The 21,664-nt window shown below is 35.9% G+C and overlaps 1 protein-coding gene across 1 annotated transcript in view; it reads left to right on the plus strand.

Annotated features, from left to right (window-relative positions):
* The window catches only part of LOC137402835 (transcriptional regulator ATRX-like), a 56,432-nt gene that overhangs the window by 25,691 nt on the left and 9,077 nt on the right, over positions 1-21,664 (plus strand). The window contains exons 18-32 of the mRNA XM_068089343.1: positions 345-515; positions 1,006-1,143; positions 1,512-1,628; positions 2,977-3,120; positions 3,784-3,961; positions 4,564-4,701; positions 6,078-6,253; positions 7,936-8,068; positions 8,152-8,234; positions 11,917-12,044; positions 12,336-12,391; positions 13,783-13,921; positions 14,241-14,331; positions 14,957-15,072; positions 16,259-16,436. Of these exons, the coding sequence (XP_067945444.1) occupies positions 345-515; positions 1,006-1,143; positions 1,512-1,628; positions 2,977-3,120; positions 3,784-3,961; positions 4,564-4,701; positions 6,078-6,253; positions 7,936-8,068; positions 8,152-8,234; positions 11,917-12,044; positions 12,336-12,391; positions 13,783-13,921; positions 14,241-14,331; positions 14,957-15,072; positions 16,259-16,436 (1,986 nt within the window). The remainder of the gene's footprint in view (positions 1-344; positions 516-1,005; positions 1,144-1,511; positions 1,629-2,976; positions 3,121-3,783; positions 3,962-4,563; positions 4,702-6,077; positions 6,254-7,935; positions 8,069-8,151; positions 8,235-11,916; positions 12,045-12,335; positions 12,392-13,782; positions 13,922-14,240; positions 14,332-14,956; positions 15,073-16,258; positions 16,437-21,664) is intronic.

The following is a 21,664-nucleotide window of genomic DNA, read 5'->3' on the forward strand; positions in this document are numbered from 1 at the left end:
TCTCTGTGAAAGGTTCTCTTACTATTTCAAACACATGGTGAATATGCAATATCAAGCATATACCATATGTGTATATGAAATCAGGCATATACCATGTATCAAACAATATACAATGATTATACGATATCAAGCATTACAGATTTGTGTACTAAAATTATCTGTAAGTAGTCATTTCTGGAGGAGTGATTGCTCCAAATAGATAAATTCCTCTGTCCTTCTTGATTCTCTATTCACTTATATGTGGAGTTGAGGTTATACTTCATTTTTAATGGTGATATATGTGCACGTTTTCATCAGGATGTTTAGACTAGATTTTACAGAATTACATAATCTCCTTTTTGCAGCAGGATGATACAGGTTCCAGCAGTGACAGTGATATAATGGAAACGACGCCAGTTAAAGGTCGACACAAGATTCGAAAAGTTCTTGACGATAAAGAACTGAAAGCGACCACTAAAAGTGCGCACAAACTAGAAATGGAGAGGAGGAAAAGAATTGAGGAAATGCAGAAAAAGGTGTATATGGAGTTGCTTTCTCTTGATGGTGAAATGGTATCAATAAGAATACATGAACATTTATGTGTCTTATCTGATTTTGTGATGAGTATTGTGTGTTTCTGGTAAAACAGTGCTGTCAAACATCTGGGTGACTCGCTTGCTAAAATGATAACTAGCTAGCTAGAGTCACTTGCCAAGACCTGTCACTTGCCAAGACCTGTCACTTCAGTTTTACAGAAGTAATACTCGTCTTTTACTCTCCATGCGTGCTGTTTGTCATATACCTTCCTAGGTCACACGTATTTCAGCCAATAGATGTTTATAGGGAGTTCATTTCTCCTGCATGAATTAGACATAGCTGTGTCAGGTCCTTGAGCACTGGAAATTTTCTCTGCTGCATTTGATTACAAAAGATTTTGTAGCCGCAAAGTCACATAAATTCTTTGTTACATTTGAATGTGTCAATGAAAGTATTGAGTTATATTTAGCTATTGTTATACCGTTGCAGTACAACGAGGAGCTGTTGGCCAAGGAGGGACCACAGGCTTTAAAGTCTCACAGAGAGCTTGTACTTGAAAGATCTGAAAAGGGAAAACCAGTCGTCGATGTGGATCCAAACCTTGTAAAAAAGCTCAAGCCTCACCAGGTAGGGTTGATAACTCCATTGATTGCAAGCAGGTAGAATGAATAACTTCTCTGATGACAAGCATGGTTAATGATTTCAATGATGTCAAGCGGATAAGATTGATAACTCCATAAATATTAAGTGGGTAGGTTTGATAACTCCCTCTTCCGTTTAGCTAAGATTGGTGACTCGCTTTAGCTCTATCAGATTGTCTTCTCATTTTATCCTTTTCTCGTAGTTTACTTGATCAGCAGCTGATAGAAAGTCTCCTAAGTCCTCGCACTTTGCTCCCGATACTCTCATAAGCCTCTCTCCCATCAAGTCAGAGACTGCTGGTAACTATCTTCTGATTTGAGGCACTGATCATATTGATTGATATCTTTTTACAGATAGATGCCGTACGATTTATGTGGGAATGTGTTTGTGAGACGGTTGAAAGGTCAAACAAAGGTCCTGGCGGAGGCTGCATACTAGCCCACTGCATGGGCCTCGGAAAAACACTCTCGGTAAATTATATCACTAGATTATAACTAACGGCGCGCATAACGTTATACTCCTAGTATGCAGAAAGCTATTTTTACTAGCAAGGGATGCGAATGTTGCATAGTTAACCTACAGTAGTTAACCTAGAATAGTTAACCTAGAGTAGCTAACCTACAGTAGTTAACCTACAGTAGTTAACCTAGAATAGTTAACCTAGAGTAGCTAACCTACAGTAGTTAACCTACAGTAGTTAACCTACAGTAGTTAACCTACAGTAGTTAACCTACAGTAGTTAACCTACAGTAGTTAGCCTACAGTAGTTAACCTATAGTAGTTAACCTACAGTAGTTAACCTACAGTAGTTAACCTACAGTAGTTAACCTACAGTAGTTAACCTACAGTAGTTAACCTACAGTAGTTAGCCTACAGTAGTTAACCTATAGTAGTTAACCTACAGTAGTTAACCTACAGTAGTTAACCTACAGTAGTTAACCTACAGTAGTTAACCTACAGTAGTTAACCTACAGTAGTTAACCTACAGTAGTTAGCCTACAGTAGTTAACCTACAGTAGTTAACCTACAGTAGTTAACCTACAGTAGTTAACCTACAGTAGTTTACCTACAGTAGTTTACCTACAGTAGTTTACCTACAGTAGTTTACCTACAGTAGTTAACCTACAGTAGTTAGTTTAGAGGGAACTAGCAAATCTTCAGGGTAGTGTATTACATTTACGTTCCAATATCTTCAAGACTGCCCACACAGTCGGTGTATTTTTACGGGTAAGCAATTTAGATTCTCTCTAGAGCTTTTACCTGCCTTTGTGTTAATATCTGGCTTTGACATTTGTAGTTTTGTGATTTTTCAGCTGCTGAGTTTTCTGAAGTGGGAATACTTTCCTATACTCCATCTATTATAAATCCTTTGCTGTCTAAGATGTAGGGCCTAGCTTTAGGCCCTAGCTTGCTGTCTAAGATGTAGGCCCTAGCCTTAGGCCCTAGCTTGCTGTCTAAGATGTAGGCCCTAGCTTGCGCTATAAATCTTTTTGTATTAAAACTGTCTAATGAGATTTTTTAAAGCAATTTTAAAGGCAATCGTATAAACGCTGCTCACTTTTAACGGTTCAGCACAACTGTGCAAGTTTCTAGAGAAGTTTAGTGTTTAACAAATAACACTGATAACAAATTTAATAATAACATAATAACAAGACCTTATATATAGTCTGCCCACTAGCATCCGTGTGGAGGCTACATCTGACTTCAGATCTTTGTTGTTGCCCACTCCTACGTATAACATGATGAACATTGTAATTCAAGGATAAAGTTATTTCCAAATGTGCACTGGTGATATTGTTTGCTATTGTTTGCTGGCAGCTAATAACGTTCCTACACACCCTTCTGACTCACGAGGACAAGTTGAACCTGAGAAGGATGCTTGTGATCGCTCCTCTCAACACTGTTCTCAACTGGAAGGATGAGGTTGAGAAATGGACATCCAATTTAGAGATCGATGTTGATGTAAGTAAGCACGCAGCTTTTTGTTAACAAGAGAGTGTCAGCTTGAGTTTTCAACTTTGGTAAAAAGCCCCCGCAAAAGTAGCTTTACCGTAAAAATTGTTGATCTTATCTCGTTGCTAGATGGATGATGCTATTATGAGTTCCTTAACAAATACATCTGGTGCCAGACAGTAATTCTTATGTAGAAAATATATGACTAGGCACAGACACAGTTGTTAGCAGTTAATAAGTTTTCTCCATGTGTATAAAAATTTTCTGTTCTATTTACGGGCTTGTTCAGCTCTGCGGGTTAGCATTATTATTATTATTGTAAATGTGAACACCGCCTTACTTGAAAGTTCATCACCTGCTGTTGATATACTGTAGGTATGTTACTGATGCGTTCTCTTATGTCGAACATGCCGAAAGGCTATGTACCACATTACTAAGACTATGTACCGCATTACCAAGACTAGGTACCACATGCCCAAAGGCTATGTACCACACAACCTAAGGCTATGTACCACAATACTAAAGGTTATGTCTGGCATGATCCAAGTTTTTGTTAAACCATCCTTCACCAGTCTAGTAAACAAGATGAGCTTGTTAGCTTTAGTAAAGTCCTGTCGGAGGTGTCTGCCTCGATTCATAGGTTATGCTTTGCTCAGCTGACACCTTTTGCAGGTAGATGAGCTGCAGTCATGTAAGAAGAACATTGATCGTATGCATCGACTGAAAAGGTGGCACAGCACAGGTGGTATCATGGTTGTTGGCTATGACCTCTTTAGGAACCTGTCTTTAGGCACTTCAGTCAAAAAGCAGGAGCTGAAGGACAGATTTCAACAGTACTTGATTAAACCAGGTGAGTAGTATGCTCAATGGCTCAATGGAAATACTGAGGGGTCATGTAGGTAAAACAGTACTTGATTAAACCAGGTGAGTAGTATGCTCAATGGCTCAATGGAAATGCAGATGGGTCATGCAGGTAAAACACAGATGGGTCATGCACTGGTGAAAAACAGATGGGTCATGCAGGTAAAACACAGATGGGTCATGCAGGTAAAACACAGATGGGTCATGCAGGTAAAACACAGATGGGTCATGCAGGTAAAACACAGATGGGTCATGCAGGTAAAACACAGATGGGTCATGCAGGTAAAACACAGATGGGTCATGCAGGTAAAACACAGATGGGTCATGCTGGTGCCATTGGTAAAAACAAGCAGATCATGCACTGGTGAAATTGGTGTTGAAGTTAGAAATATACATTAAGCATGCTTTGTTTTTTGCTTTACAAATACGTTTAATAATACTTTTTCTGTATTTGTGTAATTCTCTCCTTACTGTACCTGTTTGTACATTTCGCTGTAATGCTTGCAATTTTGTAGTTGTCTCGCTTTTCTATAGAGGGTAGAATCTCTAAATCTCTAATGTTTTTCATTTGGATTTCCTGACTCGTGGCAGGTGCTGATGTGATAGTGTGTGATGAAGGACATCTTCTGAAGAATGCCAAGTCTGGCATGAGAAAGTCTGTAATGACTACAGCAAGCAAACGACGGATTGTTCTAACGGGCACTCCTCTCCAAAATAATCTCAAAGAATGTAAGAAATGTCATTTCCTTAATCCTGGGCCTAAGCTCCTAGCTATACTGATGATACTGATGATTCACTCTTTCAGCAATGTACTGAATGGTTGAACTATCTTATGACGTTACCTCAATGTAGCAGACAGTTCTCTTGATTAATAACATGGAAAATTCCAGTATTACAATAGCAAGGTCATCGTAATTGGTTTAGCATGTGCCAACTTTTGCAATTTCTTGAGATAAGCTAATGCGTGCCCATTTATTATTTGGCGTGGCGGTGAAGTTGTTCAATTCACTGCCTTACTAATCAGATGGAAAAGCTAGAGCAAACATGAAGATATTATGATTGTTTTCCTCAGATTGTGCGCCGAATCAAGTGATTTAAATTATTATTTTTCGGAACAAAAATCACAATTTGTTGTCATTTTCAGTTTTTTTTAATTTTGCAAAATCACTGTTTCTTGATGAACAAGCTTATTATGGTGTGTAACAAATCTGTAAGCATTCCTGTGTCATGAATTAGCAAGCGTGTTGAAGATCATCGACTGTATGTGTAGTACAATTCTACAGGAGTACCTTTGAAGTTAGGACCTTTGAGTTAATTTAGTAAACCATAAAGTGGGATTATTGTGAAAAAGCAATTGGTACAGTTTTTCCTCACTGTTCTGTTAAGTAGATGAAATTATGACATCAAACAGATCTGTACATAACCAGACTAGCTTTGACTTAATTTGAACTTTGACTTAATTTGAACTTTGACTTAATTTGAACTTTGACTTAATTTGAACTTTGACTTAGTTTTATTAAACTTGCTCAAAACCAAACACGAAGTCTAAGCCTCCAGTTAGAAAGTTTCAGTGTTGATTTAACCCCACAGCCCTTACCCAGACTGAGAACTAAAGGATGGTTCACACTATATCGCCGTATCTCGGCGTTGATGCCACAATACTTCGGTGATCAACACAAATATTTCCACATCAACACAATATAACACATATAAGTTTTGCGGGAATTTCACTAAACAATTTTATACTTATCTTGTAGAGAATTTTGTTCTGAATAAGATGCATTTTACAATAAAACGATATCTGTTTTTATTCTCGAGATATTGCTTAAATACCAGCGGTATATCGATTTTTCAAAATTCCGTTTCAATTAATTTGGTCAGAATAGCAAATTTAATGCGGTAGTGAAAGAGTTAAGTAAAAAACTCTAATTTTTAAAAAAATTTTGGTTTTTTAATCCTGAAACTTTCCATATCTCCTTTGTGTTCACAACAGCTTAGACAGTTTGTAGCCATTTGGATATGACTGTGTCTAAGCAGGCAGTAGAATTAGCGCCTTGTAACCATGCGGTATATATGCTAAACACTCTGGTCGTCTCATCTTGTAGATCACTGCATGGTCGACTTTGTCAAACCAAGTCTGTTAGGTACAGCTAGTGAGTTCAACAACCGGTTTGTGCACCCGATCACCAATGGTCAGTATGAAGACTCAACTCCCTTTGATGTCAAACTCATGAAAAAAAGAGCGCACGTTCTCCATGAAATGCTCGCTGGCTGTGTACAGGTATATATCAAGTCTTTTTTGAGGTCTGCCTGAGTTGTCCGCTCTCTCAAGCATCAGTCTCAGTTGTACAGTTTCTAATGCTTTAACCCTTAGCGGGCAATTGTTTTAGAGTTTTCCCTGAATTAATTTCAAAAATTTGTTGTTTTGCTTGTCGTTTCACTAGTTTGGTCATAGCTCGAAAACTGTTTGTTTGATCAGCATTTTAACGACGATAATGCTTTATCAATTTTAATCTTGAAACATCCTGGCAGTCAGATCACCTCAAACATCAAAAGCAACCACAAATAATAGAGAAATACTGATACTTTCTAATAAAATCTACTAAAGATTTTGTGCGAGTTCATAATTAAGGAATACCTGAATACCTGACATTGCACTGGTAATAAAAAATAATTTCTGCTTAAACTCAACGTTTATTTGCCATCCAAATTTTAAATGGCGGTGTTTTTGTATTCCTGTGTTAGCTATAAGTTTAATTAAGATTATGCTATATATACATGCGTTTATATTATTTTGGGTAAGTCTGGGCACATCTTTTTCATCTAGCAAAATTTTTATTCTAGAAAATCGGTAGAAGCGTGAAGCGTATACGCGGAATCACGATAACGCTGTAGATTGGAATCCCTTTCCAAGACGGTTCAAATGGGACGTAGTTGAAGTTGGCACGTAGTGGTTTCTGTTTACACTTTCATGCAACTTCATTCATCGAATGAGTCCTTACGCGTCCTTGTCCTTATGAGTCCTTGCCCTTACATATCTGTTTCATCATCATTGTAATGTTGTCGCTTTGAGCACTGATATTTCAAAACCTACCGTAAAAATTCATTTAATTTTTTAACCGTAGCTCGAAGGAATGCATATCATCCTCTGATAAACACGATGAGCCTGTTGGTCACCTGTGATAGTCGAAAAATGCTGCAGAACTTGTTTGCACTATTTGGCAAGAAGTATGGGTCACATGATCAGGTTACGACTAGATGATTAGACCAAGCCGAAACAAAACTGTAAAGTAGCGAGCATCTATATTTGATAAGGCTTTCCAATAGAACCCAAAGTGTTTGTAATAAGCTAGTGCTACAAGATGTTATATTGAGCCTTTTATTGGCTTTTAATTTTTACATGATCAAAAACAATAACCACATTGTTTGAGTACGTGGTTGAAATAAAGATATTCCAATCTCCGGCGTTTTCGTGATGGCTGCGATTAACTGTTCGTTTTTGAGCTTTTAAGAGCTTGTAATCGCATGTCCATATATTTTGCACCTACAACACAGCAGAGTAAGACATGGTGAATCTTTTGATAACAAATAACTGTAATGTGAATTTTTATTGCAAGTCAACCTTTAAGATTGGCTGATGTAATAAGTATGCGCACAATAAATTCATTGTATTGGAAGTAGTCTGTACAGCTTAGTGGTTAACTCGCTAGTCTGGAAAACTGGAGGATCCGAGTTCAAATCCAGAGCCGATTTTTCGTTAACAAAATTTAATTGCTATAACTGCAAACGAACAACAGACCAAAAGACAAACACTGATATTTATATATATATAAATAGAACAGTGGCTCATGCTATATATGGTTTTTCCTAGCTGGCTCCATTCCCTGTTCATAGATAAATGACACTACTATGTTTGTTATGGGTTTCTTATATCTTTTATAATTTCCTTATTTGTTATTGTAGCGAAGAGACTATTCAGAGCTAACCAAGTTTTTACCTCCTAAACACGAGTACATTCTGTCTATTAAACTCACGGAGCTGCAGATCAAACTTTATCAGTTCTACATAGACAAAATCAAGGCTGATGGAAAGCTGGGTATGTAACCATTTCCTTTAGCCACTCTCGAGGTAACTAAACTGATATATTTGGTCTATATCAGGTATCCTGTCTCTTGTCAGGTATAAAGGGGAAGTTGTTCAGCGATTTTCAAAACTTAAGTCGAGTCTGGTCACATCCAATGGCTCTGGAGCTGCACAAGCAAGTGAGTGATTTTTCTTATGTATCGTTGCTCTTGTTCACATGTACGTACATGTATATGCATTTGTTTTATGTCGCTTTTCCCTGTTTTCCAAAATAAACAAGTAGCCAATCAATGCATTTTTTTGAAGTTAATCTGTTTCCTGCCCAAAACCATAAACCTATACTGATAACTGGAAAGATGATAGAATATTCTGTAATCAATTGTCTATGAACGAATACTGATAACTAGAGAGTTGATAGAATATCATGTAATGAGACTTCTATAAACTAATACTGATAACTAGAGAGTTGATAGAATATCATGTGATGAGACTTCTATAAACTAATACTGATAACTAGAGTGTTGATAGAATATCATGTAATGAGACTTCTATAAACTAATACTGATAACTAGAGAGTTGATAGAATATCATGTGATGAGACTTCTATAAACTAATACTGATAACTAGAGTGTTGATAGAATATCATGTAATGAGACTTCTATGAACTAATATTGATAACTAGAGAGTTGATAGAATATCATGTAATGAGACTTCTATGAACTAATATTGATAACTAGACAGTGGATAGAATATCATGTGATGAGACTTCTATAAACTAATACTGATAACTAGAGAGTTGATAGAATATCATGTAATGAGACTTCTATGAACTAATATTGATAACTAGAGAGTTGATAGAATATCATGTAATGAGACTTCTATGAACAAATATTGATAACTAGAGAGTTGATAGAATATCATGTGATGAGACTTCTATAAGCTAATACTGATAACTAGAGTGTTGATAGAATATCATGTGATGAGACTTCTATAAGCTAATACTGATAACTAGAGAGTTGGTAGAATATCATGTAATGAGACTTCTATGAACTAATATTGATAATTAGAGAGTTGATAGAATATCATGTAATGAGACTTCTATAAACTAATACTGATAACTAGAGAGTTGATAGAATATCATGTAATGAGACTTCTATGAACTAATATTGATAACTAGAGAGTTGGTAGAATATCATGTAATGAGACTTCTATAAACTAATACTGATAACTAGAGAGTTGATAGAATATCATGTAATGAGACTTCTATGAACTAATACTGATAACTAGAGAGTTGATAGAATATCATGTAATGAGATTTGTATAAACTAATACTGATAACTAGAGAGTTGGTAGAATATCATGTAATGAGACTTCTATAAGCTAATACTGATAACTAGAGAGTTGGTAGAATATCATGTGATGAGACTTCTATAAGCTAATACTGATAACTAGAGAGTTGGTAGAATATCATGTAATGAGACTTCTATGAACTAATATTGATAATTAGAGAGTTGATAGAATATCATGTAATGAGATTTGTATAAACTAATACTGATAACTAGAGAGTTGGTAGAATATCATGTGATGAGACTTCTATAAGCTAATACTGATAACTAGAGAGTTGATAGAATATCATGTGATGAGACTTCTATAAGCTAATACTGATAACTAGAGAGTTGGTAGAATATCATGTAATGAGACTTCTATGAACTAATATTGATAACTAGAGAGTTGGTAGAATATCATGTAATGAGACTGCTATAAACTAATACTGATAACTAGAGAGTTGATAGAATATCATGTAATGAGACTTCTATGAACTAATATTGATAATTAGAGAGTTGATAGAATATCATGTAATGAGACTTCTATGAACTAATATTGATAACTAGAGTGTTGATATAATATCATGTAATGAGACTTCTATGAACTAATACTGATAACTAGAGAGTTGATAGAATATCATGTAATGAGACTTCTATAAACTAATACTGATAACTAGAGAGTTGGTAGAATATCATGTAATGAGACTTCTATGAACTAATACTGATAACTAGAGTGTTGATAGAATATCATGTAATGAGACTTCTATGAACTAATATTGATAACTAGAGAGTTGGTAGAATATCATGTAATGAGACTTCTATAAACTAATACTGATAACTAGAGAGTTGATAGAATATCATGTAATGAGACTTCTATGAACTAATATTGATAATTAGAGAGTTGATAGAATATCATGTAATGAGACTTCTATGAACTAATATTGATAACTAGAGTGTTGATATAATATCATGTAATGAGACTTCTATGAACTAATATTGATAACTAGAGAGTTGGTAGAATATCATGTAATGAGACTTCTATAAACTAATACTGATAACTAGAGAGTTGATAGAATATCATGTAATGAGACTTCTATGAACTAATATTGATAATTAGAGAGTTGATAGAATATCATGTAATGAGACTTCTATGAACTAATATTGATAACTAGAGAGTTGATAGAATATCATGTAATGAGACTTCTATAAACTAATACTGATAACTAGAGAGTTGGTAGAATATCATGTAATGAGACTTCTATGAACTAATACTGATAACTAGAGTGTTGATAGAATATCATGTAATGAGACTTCTATGAACTAATATTGATAACTAGAGAGTTGGTAGAATATCATGTAATGAGACTTCTATAAACTAATACTGATAACTAGAGAGTTGATAGAATATCATGTAATGAGACTTCTATGAACTAATATTGATAATTAGAGAGTTGATAGAATATCATGTAATGAGACTTCTATGAACTAATATTGATAACTAGAGTGTTGATATAATATCATGTAATGAGACTTCTATGAACTAATATTGATAACTAGAGAGTTGGTAGAATATCATGTAATGAGACTTCTATAAACTAATACTGATAACTAGAGAGTTGATAGAATATCATGTAATGAGACTTCTATGAACTAATATTGATAATTAGAGAGTTGATAGAATATCATGTAATGAGACTTCTATGAACTAATATTGATAACTAGAGAGTTGATAGAATATCATGTAATGAGATTTGTATAAACTAATACTGATAACTAGAGTGTTGATAGAATATCATGTGATGAGACTTCTATAAGCTAATACTGATAACTAGAGAGTTGGTAGAATATCATGTAATGAGACTTCTATGAACTAATATTGATAACTAGAGAGTTGGTAGAATATCATGTAATGAGACTTCTATAAACTAATACTGATAACTAGAGAGTTGATAGAATATCATGTAATGAGACTTCTATGAACTAATATTGATAATTAGAGAGTTGATAGAATATCATGTAATGAGACTTCTATGAACTAATATTGATAACTAGAGTGTTGATATAATATCATGTAATGAGACTTCTATGAACTAATACTGATAACTAGAGAGTTGGTAGAATATCATGTAATGAGACTTCTATGAACTAATATTGATAACTAGACAGTGGATAGAATATCATGTAATGAGACTTCTATGAACTAATATTGATAACTAGAGAGTTGATATAATATCATGTAATGAGACTTCTATGAACTAATATTGATAACTAGACAGTGGATAGAATATCATGTAATGAGACTTCTATGAACTAATATTGATAACTAGAGAGTTGATATAATATCATGTAATGAGACTTCTATAAACTAATATTGATAACTAGACAGTGGATAGAATATCATGTAATGAGACTTCTATGAACTAATATTGATAACTAGAGAGTTGATATAATATCATGTAATGAGACTTCTATGAACTATTACTTATAACTGGAGAGTTGGTAGAATATCATGGAATCAGTCCTCTTCGTCTTGTAGAGAAGAGAACAGGAAGCGGATTTTATTGATGATGAATCTTCAGAAACTAGTCCAGAGTCATCTGATGACGGAAGTGATATTCTAGTCAAAGGCAGTGACAATGAGAACGACACATGGCGCCCTAATAAGTATGTCACTATGCCAGCTTCGTTCTCGGTTCTCTTCATCTAATTACTGTTGCCTCAGCCATTATCATCTACTGCAATCTGTAGCATCACTGGAGTGTAGATGGTATAGATAATGTAACGTTTGGCCGGTAATACAAGTTATTTGAACGTTTGGCCAGTGACTTATGGATTTGAACTGTTGTAGCAAGCGCTGTCATTGAACCCAGTTCCTAAATATCAACTCAAACAGAGTAGCGTATGCGATGTCTGCTCTTTTAGATGTCTACTTTTTCGTCATTTCTTGTATTTTAGAAAGAAAAAGACTGCAGTAGGTGAGCTCAAGGCTGAAGCGGGTCCAGTGCGCTCAGGTTGGTGTCAGTGTGGCTCTGATATCTGCTACAGATACATCATTAGTGCCAAGTGTGCCTTAGATTCATCAATTTAGTAATTGATAATTGCAATTAGTTCACACTCACCAGGACAGACATATTTTGTTGTCAGATCTGAGATCTGACAACAAAATATGTCCGAGTTCAAGAAATAGGACATGTCAGGTGATGAGCCTACGCTATTTATGCTTATTATATAGCTTCGTGTTTACAAACTGAACAAACAGCTGAATGTTGTCAATCGCATTCTTTCTGTTCATATCAACTTTGTTTGGTAGTTTTATGGAAGATGGACCCATCAAAAGTACTTTTGATCATCTTGACATCTGAATTTGTCAACATACAACATAAAATGTCAGCAAATATCTGTCTTTTATGTGTCGCAGAATAATTTCTTAAAGGTTGACTTGCAACAAGATTCACATTGCAGTTATTTGGTATCAAAAGATTCACTATGTCTTACTCTGCTGTGTTGTAGGTGTAAAATATGTTGAAATGTGATTACAAGCTCTTAAAAGCTCAAAAATGAACAGCCATCACGAAAATGCCGTTGTTTGGAATCTCTTTATTCTGATGACGTACAATACTCAACTCGACGTGGTGATTGTTTCGACATGTGATGTTATCACGTGGAATTAAAGGCCAATAAAAGGCTCAATATAAAGCGTCTCGTAGCACTAGTTTATGACAAACACTTCAGGTTCTACCGGGAAGCCCTTATGAAATATAAATGCTCGCTACTTTACAGTTTTGTTTCGGCTTGGTCTAATCATCTAGTCGTAATCTGATCATGTGACCCGTATTTCCTGCCATATAGCGCGAACAATTTTTACAGCATTTTGACCATCACAGGTTACCAACAGGCTCATCATGTATATCAGAGGAGAATATGCACTCCTTTGAGCTAAGGTTAAAAAATTAAACTAATTTTTGTGGTAGGTTTTGAGATATCAGTGTTCAAACTGATTGCATTGATGATGACATAGATGCGTGAGGGTAATTGACATAGTTTTATTGAATGCGTCAAGTTTATTTGTGAAAATATTTTGACGAATGAGGTTGCGTGAAAGTGTAAACAGAAACCATCGTGTTCAACTACTTCTCATTTTAGTCGTTTTGGAAAGGGATTTCAATGTACGGCGGTTTCGTGATGGCTGCGATTAACTGTTCGTTTTTGAGCTTTTAAGGGCTTGTAATCACATTTCCACATATTTTGCGCCTACAACACAGCAGAGCAAGACATAGTGAATCCTTTGATACCAAATAACTGTAATGTGAATTTTGTTGCAAGTCAACTTTTAATAAATAATTCTGCCTGTCACTCAGTCACTTTAAATTTGTACTCACGCCATCGCTGTCTGACCGAGCAGGTGCTTCAACTCCAGTAAATGATCATCTCTGGTGGAAGGATGAAGTGAAGGATGTAAAGTTGAATGACATCTCTCTTGGCTACAAGTTTGTCCTGCTTTTAGAGATACTAAAAAAGTGTGAAGAGATCGGTGATAAAGTGTATGTATTCTGTTCACCGCTGTCTCTTCCCTTTTTCTTGAGTATAGATACCAGACCTAATCATTCTTTAAGACATACTTAGTACTCGAGACATATTTCTAATCTCTCCTAACACTACAGATCGTTCATACTGAATTTCCTGTGTCATTTCCATTTCTCTTTGTTTTGCATGTATGTATTTCATATACCATAGACTGCATGTTGCTTGCGCAACATTGTTAGTTCATTTGCCAACTCGTGCAGATCTAAACGAATTCAAAACTAAATTGTTTGGTTCCTTTTCTGTTGAAAATTATTTTTACGATGATTTAATTTGCAGACTCCTCTTTAGTCAAGGCATTCTCACACTAGATCTCATTGAAGACTTCCTCGAGATGATCCATAACTCAGATGATGAAGTGACGAAAGCAGTAAGTGAGACTCTGACTTCTTCCTTTTCAGTATATTGTCTTTAGAGATTAGACTTTCACGGTTTTCAAACATCACCAGACGATTCGATATTGCAAATAGACGATTCGCGATATATCAAGATATTATAATGTAGAAAAACTTGCAATTTTTGTTAATACTTTGTATATTTTAACTTGAAAAGAAAGTGTTTTGTGTTTGTGATTTATTAGCAACACTTCATGAATGCCCGTGCGCGTGGAAGGCCTGGGAATGATGCCCAATTTAGTTTCAGTATTGCTCTCTCTAAAAGTCGTCAGGTGTGCGATAAATTGCTATTACACTATTATGTTGTTTATACAATTGGCGAGATCTCTTTTAATAGTGGCAATTTTCAAATCATTCACTTTTAAAATCGCCATAAAACAATTAAATTGTCATATTGCAAAGCTCTAATAGAGATACTCGTCATGTTCCTGATCAAGCAATGTCACATGTTCTGATTCTCAGTTTTTCTCAGGGTTTGTGAGTCAACAGAGTATCCTGTAAATGGAAGACATGTCACATTATGCTAGTCAGTTGCTAGTAATGTTTGATGTCGATCAGATAAACTGGATTACTGATGACTAGCATCCTTTACCTTTGCAGCTGTATGGCAGCGTGCAGTGGAAGAAGGGCTTGAACTACTTCCGTATTGATGGAACTGTAGACGCTGCCCAACGACGTCGGGCATGTTCGCTTTTTAACAAACCTGCCAATCACAAGTACGTCTTTTAACTTTACAAATATAGATTATGTTTTTTATCCAGAGCTGAGGCTATGGCCAGGATATCAGATAACTACGTTTTCTGGGTTTTATATAAACCGTTATCGTTGAGTTAGCTATGCAGAGATTATCTTTTTTATATTTTACTTTGAAAACTGAATTACTAGTTAAAAAACTAAAACAGTCTTGTCTCGTGATTGTAAGACTGACCAAATTTATTATTAATCATATTTTTCATGTAATTCTCATCCTTTGAATATGCCCTTGGAGATGTTCTCCATGAGGATTTGTGATCATTCAAGAGGATTTGTCGTAAATCTGAGATTTGTATACTGAGATTTGGAGCAAGGATAAGCTTATTCGATAAGAAGGGAGCATGGATCATGCTCTGAAGAGCACGGTTTATCATACAAAAGTGTTAACCATCAGCTGAAATGACTCCCAATTTACAATTTTTTCTCTGTTTTTGTGGTTCAAATTGAGTCTTAACCTTTGTTTGTTGTTTTCTTGATTATTTGGAACTTTTCTCTCCACCCGTTAAGATTTGATTAACCCCAAGCCATTCATATTCATGAGGTAATAAATGTAGGCCCATTGGTCCATGATAGTCTACTGAAACTGAAACTTTTCTCCACCCGTTAAGATTTGATTTACCCCAAGCCATTCATATTCATGAGGTAATAAATGTAGGCCCATTGGTCCATGATAGTCTACTGAAACTGAAACTTTTCTCCACCCGTTAAGATTTGATTAACCCCAAGCCATTCATATTCATGAGGTAATAAATGTAGGCCCATTGGTCCATGATAGTCTACTGAAACTGAAACTTTTCTCCACCCGTTAAGATTTGATTAACCCCAAGCTAGTCATATTCATGAGGTAATAAATGTAGGCCCATTGGTCCATGATAGTCTACTGAAACTGAAACTTTTCTCCACTTGTTAAGATTTGATTAACCCCAAGCTAGTCATATTCATGAGGTAATAAATGTAGGCCCATTGGTCCATGATAGTCTACTGAAACTAAAACTTTTCTCCACCCGTTAAGATTTGATTAACTCCAAGCTATTCATCTTCATGAGTTAATAAATGTAGGTCCATTAGTCTATGATAGTCTACTGTTGTTTCTATGTCACACTTGACTAATAAAGGTTTTGTGTTAAAGTCTGTACTTGTCTTACACAGCGCCAGGTTGTTTCTTATCTCTACTCGAGCTGGAGGAATGGGCATCAATTTGGTTGGTGCAAACAGAGTTATAATATTTGATGCCTCGTGGAATCCATCCTTTGATGTCCAGGCAATATTTCGTGCCTACCGATTTGGGCAGACTAAACCTGTTTATGTGTACAGGTTCCTCGCGCAGGTCAGTTATTCTATGTAAGACTCTAGGTCAGTTATTCTATGTCAGACTCTAGGTCAGTTATTCTATGTCAGACTCTAGGTCAGTTATTCTATGTCAGACTCTAGGTCAGTTATTCTATGTAAGACTAGGTCAGTTATTCTATGTCAGACTCTAGGTCGGTTATTCTATGTCAGACTCTAGGTCAGTTATTCTATGTCAGACTCTAGGTCAGTTATTCTATGTCAGACTCTAGGTCAGTCATTCTATGTCAGACTCTAGGTCAGTTATTCTATGTCAGACTCTAGGCCAGTTATTCTATGTCAGACTCTAGGTCGGTTATTCTATGTCAGACTCCAGGTCAGTTATTCTATGTCAGACTCTAGGTCAGTTATTCTATGTCAGACTCTAGGTCGGTCATTCCATGTCAGACTCTAGGTCAGTTATTCTATGTCAGACTCTAGGTCAGTTATTCTATGTCAGACTCTAGGTCAGTCATTCTATGTCAGACTCTAGGTCAGATATTTTATGTCAGACTCTAGGCCAGTTATTCTATGTCAGACTCTAGGTCGGTTATTCTATGTCAGACTCCAGGTCAGTTATTCTATGTCAGACTCTAGGTCAGTTATTCTATGTCAGACTCTAGGTCGGTCATTCCATGTCAGACTCTAGGTCAGTTATTCTATGTCAGACTCTAGGTCAGTTATTCTATGTCAGACTCTAGGTCAGTTATTCTATGTCAGACTCTAGGTCAGTTATTCTATGTCAGACTCTAGGTCAGTTATTCTATGTCAGACTCTAGGTCAGTCATTCTATGTCAGACTCTAGGTCAGTTATTCTATGTCAGACTTTAGGTCAGTTATTCTATGTCAGACTCTAGGTCGGTTATTCTATGTCAGACTCTAGGTCAGTTATTCTATGTCAGACTCTAGGCCAGTTATTCTATGTCAGACTCTAGGTCGGTTATTCTATGTCAGACTCTAGGTCAGTTATTCTATGTCAGACTCTAGGTCAGTTATTCTATGTCAGACTCTAGGTCAGTTATTCTATGTCAGACTCTAGGTCGGTTATTCTATGTCAGACTCTAGGTCGGTTATTCTATGTCGGACTCTAGGTCAGTTATTCGAGGTCAGACTGTAGGTCAGTTATTCTATGTCAGACTCTAGGTCAGTTATTCTATGTCAGACTCTAGGTCAGTTATTCTATGTCAGACTCTAGGTCAGTTATTCTATGTCAGACTCTAGGTCAGTCATTCTATGTCAGACTCTAGGTCAGTTATTCTATGTCAGACTTTAGGTCAGTTATTCTATGTCAGACTCTAGGTCGGTTATTCTATGTCAGACTCTAGGTCAGTTATTCTATGTCAGACTCTAGGCCAGTTATTCTATGTCAGACTCTAGGTCGGTTATTCTATGTCAGACTCCAGGTCAGTTATTCTATGTCAGACTCTAGGTCAGTTATTCTATGTCAGACTCTAGGTCGGTCATTCCATGTCAGACTCTAGGTCAGTTATTCTATGTCAGACTCTAGGTCAGTTATTCTATGTCAGACTCTAGGTCAGTTATTCTATGTCAGACTCTAGGTCAGTCATTCTATGTCAGACTCTAGGTCAGTTATTTTATGTCAGACTCTAGGCCAGTTATTCTATGTCAGACTCTAGGTCGGTTATTCTATGTCAGACTCCAGGTCAGTTATTCTATGTCAGACTCTAGGTCAGTTATTCTATGTCAGACTCTAGGTCGGTCATTCCATGTCAGACTCTAGGTCAGTTATTCTATGTCAGACTCTAGGTCAGTTATTCTATGTCAGACTCTAGGTCAGTTATTCTATGTCAGACTCTAGGTCAGTTATTCTATGTCAGACTCTAGGTCAGTTATTCTATGTCAGACTCTAGGTCAGTCATTCTATGTCAGACTCTAGGTCAGTTATTCTATGTCAGACTTTAGGTCAGTTATTCTATGTCAGACTCTAGGTCGGTTATTCTATGTCAGACTCCAGGTCAGTTATTCTATGTCAGACTCTAGGTCAGTTATTCTATGTCAGACTCTAGGTCGGTCATTCTATGTCAGACTCTAGGTCAGTTATTCTATGTCAGACTCTAGGTCAGTTATTCTATGTCAGACTCTAGGTCAGTTATTCTATGTCAGACTCTAGGTCGGTTATTCTATGTCAGACTCTAGGTCGGTTATTCTATGTCGGACTCTAGGTCAGTTATTCGAGGTCAGACTGTAGGTGATTCATATGTGTCTCACTCAAACCATCGCTCTATGTTTATCTGACAAGTATCGTGTACCCTAACCATTTGATAGATTTTAGATCGATCAACCATTGAGAAAATTTTGTTCTTATCTATTGATTAATGACTTGCTAGACGATCAGTGGAGCTGATAATCATGTTCAACTCTTAGATGGCTTTTATGTTTAAGTAACCAATCAACATTTAATGAGTTCAGTTTCGTTTCAACAATGAGTGCGGTTTCGTTTCATCAATGACTGCAGTTTCATTTTACCAATGAATTTAGTTGCATTTTTTCATAGATGATGACTTTAGCGTTGAACTTTTAAAGTACCAGATATTTAGCACATTTTTGTCAGCAAAGACAATTATTAGAAACCCAGTTTGTAAGCAATAAAAATACAATTAGCTACAAGCTTTGCTATGAAACACACAAGAATCACAAGATTAAGGCATACTTCCAAATAGATTTTATTCATAACAAGACAAAATACAAAATTACCTTGCTGATATTAATACTACTATCTTTAAAAAAGTTACTGTGGTATTTTAAATTTAAAATATCACCATTTTAGCAGTAGGCCTATTCTTAAATTGAAATAAGTGTTTTTATTCGAGGCAGAGCCTTGTGAATGTGCGAGTGTTTGGAAGCAAAAGCTCGATCGCCTAAAACAACAAACAACATATCAACTGATAGAAAAGAATCGATACTTCCTGCTAAAATCAACTACAATTTGACACAATCGCATCTTTAAAGCTAAGTTTTAGTATGTATTTTACTTAAAGGTTGACTTGCAACAAAATTCACATTACAGTTATTTGATATCAAAAGATTCACCATGTCTTACTCTGTTGTGTTGTAGGTGCAAAATATATGGGAATGTGATTATTACAAGCTCTTAAAAGCTAAAAAACGAACAGTTAATCGCAGCCACACGAGACCGCCGTAGTTTGGATTCGCTTTCCAAAACGGCTCAAATGGGACATAGTTGTTACAGGATGGTTTCTGTTTACACTTTCATGCAACCTCATTCGTCGAAATATTTTCACAACTATACTTCACGCATTCAATAAAACCATGTCTATTGTTCTTACTCGTCTGTTTTATTGTCATTGTAATGCTGTCACTTTTAGCACTGATATCTTATAACTTACCGTAAAAAATTGTTAAACTTTTTACCCTTAGCTCGAAGGAGTACATATCATTGTCTGATAATGATGACGAGCCTGTTGGTTACCTGTGATAATCGAAAAGTGCTGCAAAAATTATTTGCGAAGTATTGGGTCACATGATCAAATTACGACTTGACGATTAGACCAAGCCGAAACAAAACTGTAAAGTAGCAAGCATCTATATTTGATACGGGGTCTTCGGTAAAACCCGAAGAGTTTGTCATAAACTAGCGCTACGATAAGTTTTACATTGAGCTTTTATTGGCCTTTCAATTCACGTGAGAACATCACGTGACAAGACGATAACCAAACTGTAATGACTACGTCAGAAAAATAAAGAGATTCCAATCTACGGCGGTTTTTCGTTTTTGAGCTTTTAAGAGCTTGTAATTACATTTCCACATATTTGGCACCTACAACACAACAGAATAAGACATGGTGAATCTTATATGATACCAAATAACTGTAATGTGAATTTTGTTGCAAGTCAACCTTTAACTAAACTTACCATTTCAATTAAACATTGACTTTGTCGTGAGCTAAAATTTTATTACCTATCTGTTTTCCAATTTGTATCATATATCTTTTTCAGGCATTGTGGAAGGGAGTTCGGCCAATAGAATTTCGGCATTTTCAGACACCGACAGTACACTGACTGCAAAATTTTAATTTCGAGAGAAAATTTTGTTGATATTGTATGGCGGAATAGAAATTTGCCCTAGTATGGCGAGGGCGAAAAAGCATCGTGTTTCATAGAGTAAGACAAAAGATTTTAAAACAGGGCCCATCATAATCCGTAGACGCACTGTATTAATTAATAATTTGGCGTGTGCAATCGCGAAAAGGGTATACAGTACAGTGGAACCTCGGTTCTCGAATGCTTCGGTTCTCGAATGCTTCGGTTCTCGACCAACTCGGTTTTCGACCAAAAATTTGAGATTTGTTCGTCGAGGATCTCGAACATAAATTCGCTTCTCTACCAAACCGGAACATAAGCATTTGAATTAAACGTTTGGAACAGCTCCAGAAACAGCATGTTTATACGTTTAACGACGTTGTTATGAGCCACTTTCGGGAGGTTCTTAGAAAAAGGAGGAAGTTTCGCGTCATTAATTCTTTACAAAAAGGAGCCATCTGGGAGGATGTCGCCTCTAGCGAAGAGATTTGCTAGGGACACAACTCCTCCAGTTTAGTTAACCAAAATTGTTTTGGAGGAGGATTCTTCTTCAAAGATATGAAGTAAACGTGCCATTGCTGTTTCAATTTTTCTTTTCAAACGATTTTTGATGAACTGATCTGTTGCGTTTTTTTGCTGTTTCATTATCAATTTCTATGATTTTTGGTATTGTATCGTAACCTTCAATGGTTTCGATGTTTTAAGAGCAAAGCATACGAAATATTTACTTTTCATTTTCTTTTTTCATCATCATAAATAGAAAATCTTTTATTAAAGTTAAACACGATCTATATCTACCTGTTTTTATTTATAGTACGTAGTATACAGTACAGTTTATGGTGTAAAATGTTAAAAAATACTTCACCGAAGTTGTTAAATCGACTTGGAACGGATTAAAACTTACATACATTAATTAATGGGAAAACTTGTTTCAGATCTTGAACAACTTGGTTTTCGAACAACCTTCTGGAATGGATTGTGTTCGAGAACCTAGGTTCCATTGTACAAGGTGAAAGTGATAGGAATGGAAAGAATGGCTTAGCCTTGCGGTTAGGTGCACGTATCTACAAATTTGTGGTTGCAATCTTCGAAGAGTTCAAATTCATCACGGAGCACATTTTTTATTCCTAGATTTTAGTTACTATAGCTGGACAGATGAATGACAAT

This window comes from Watersipora subatra, chromosome 8 (genome assembly GCF_963576615.1).
Source record: "Watersipora subatra chromosome 8, tzWatSuba1.1, whole genome shotgun sequence".
Taxonomy (NCBI): domain Eukaryota; kingdom Metazoa; phylum Bryozoa; class Gymnolaemata; order Cheilostomatida; family Watersiporidae; genus Watersipora; species Watersipora subatra.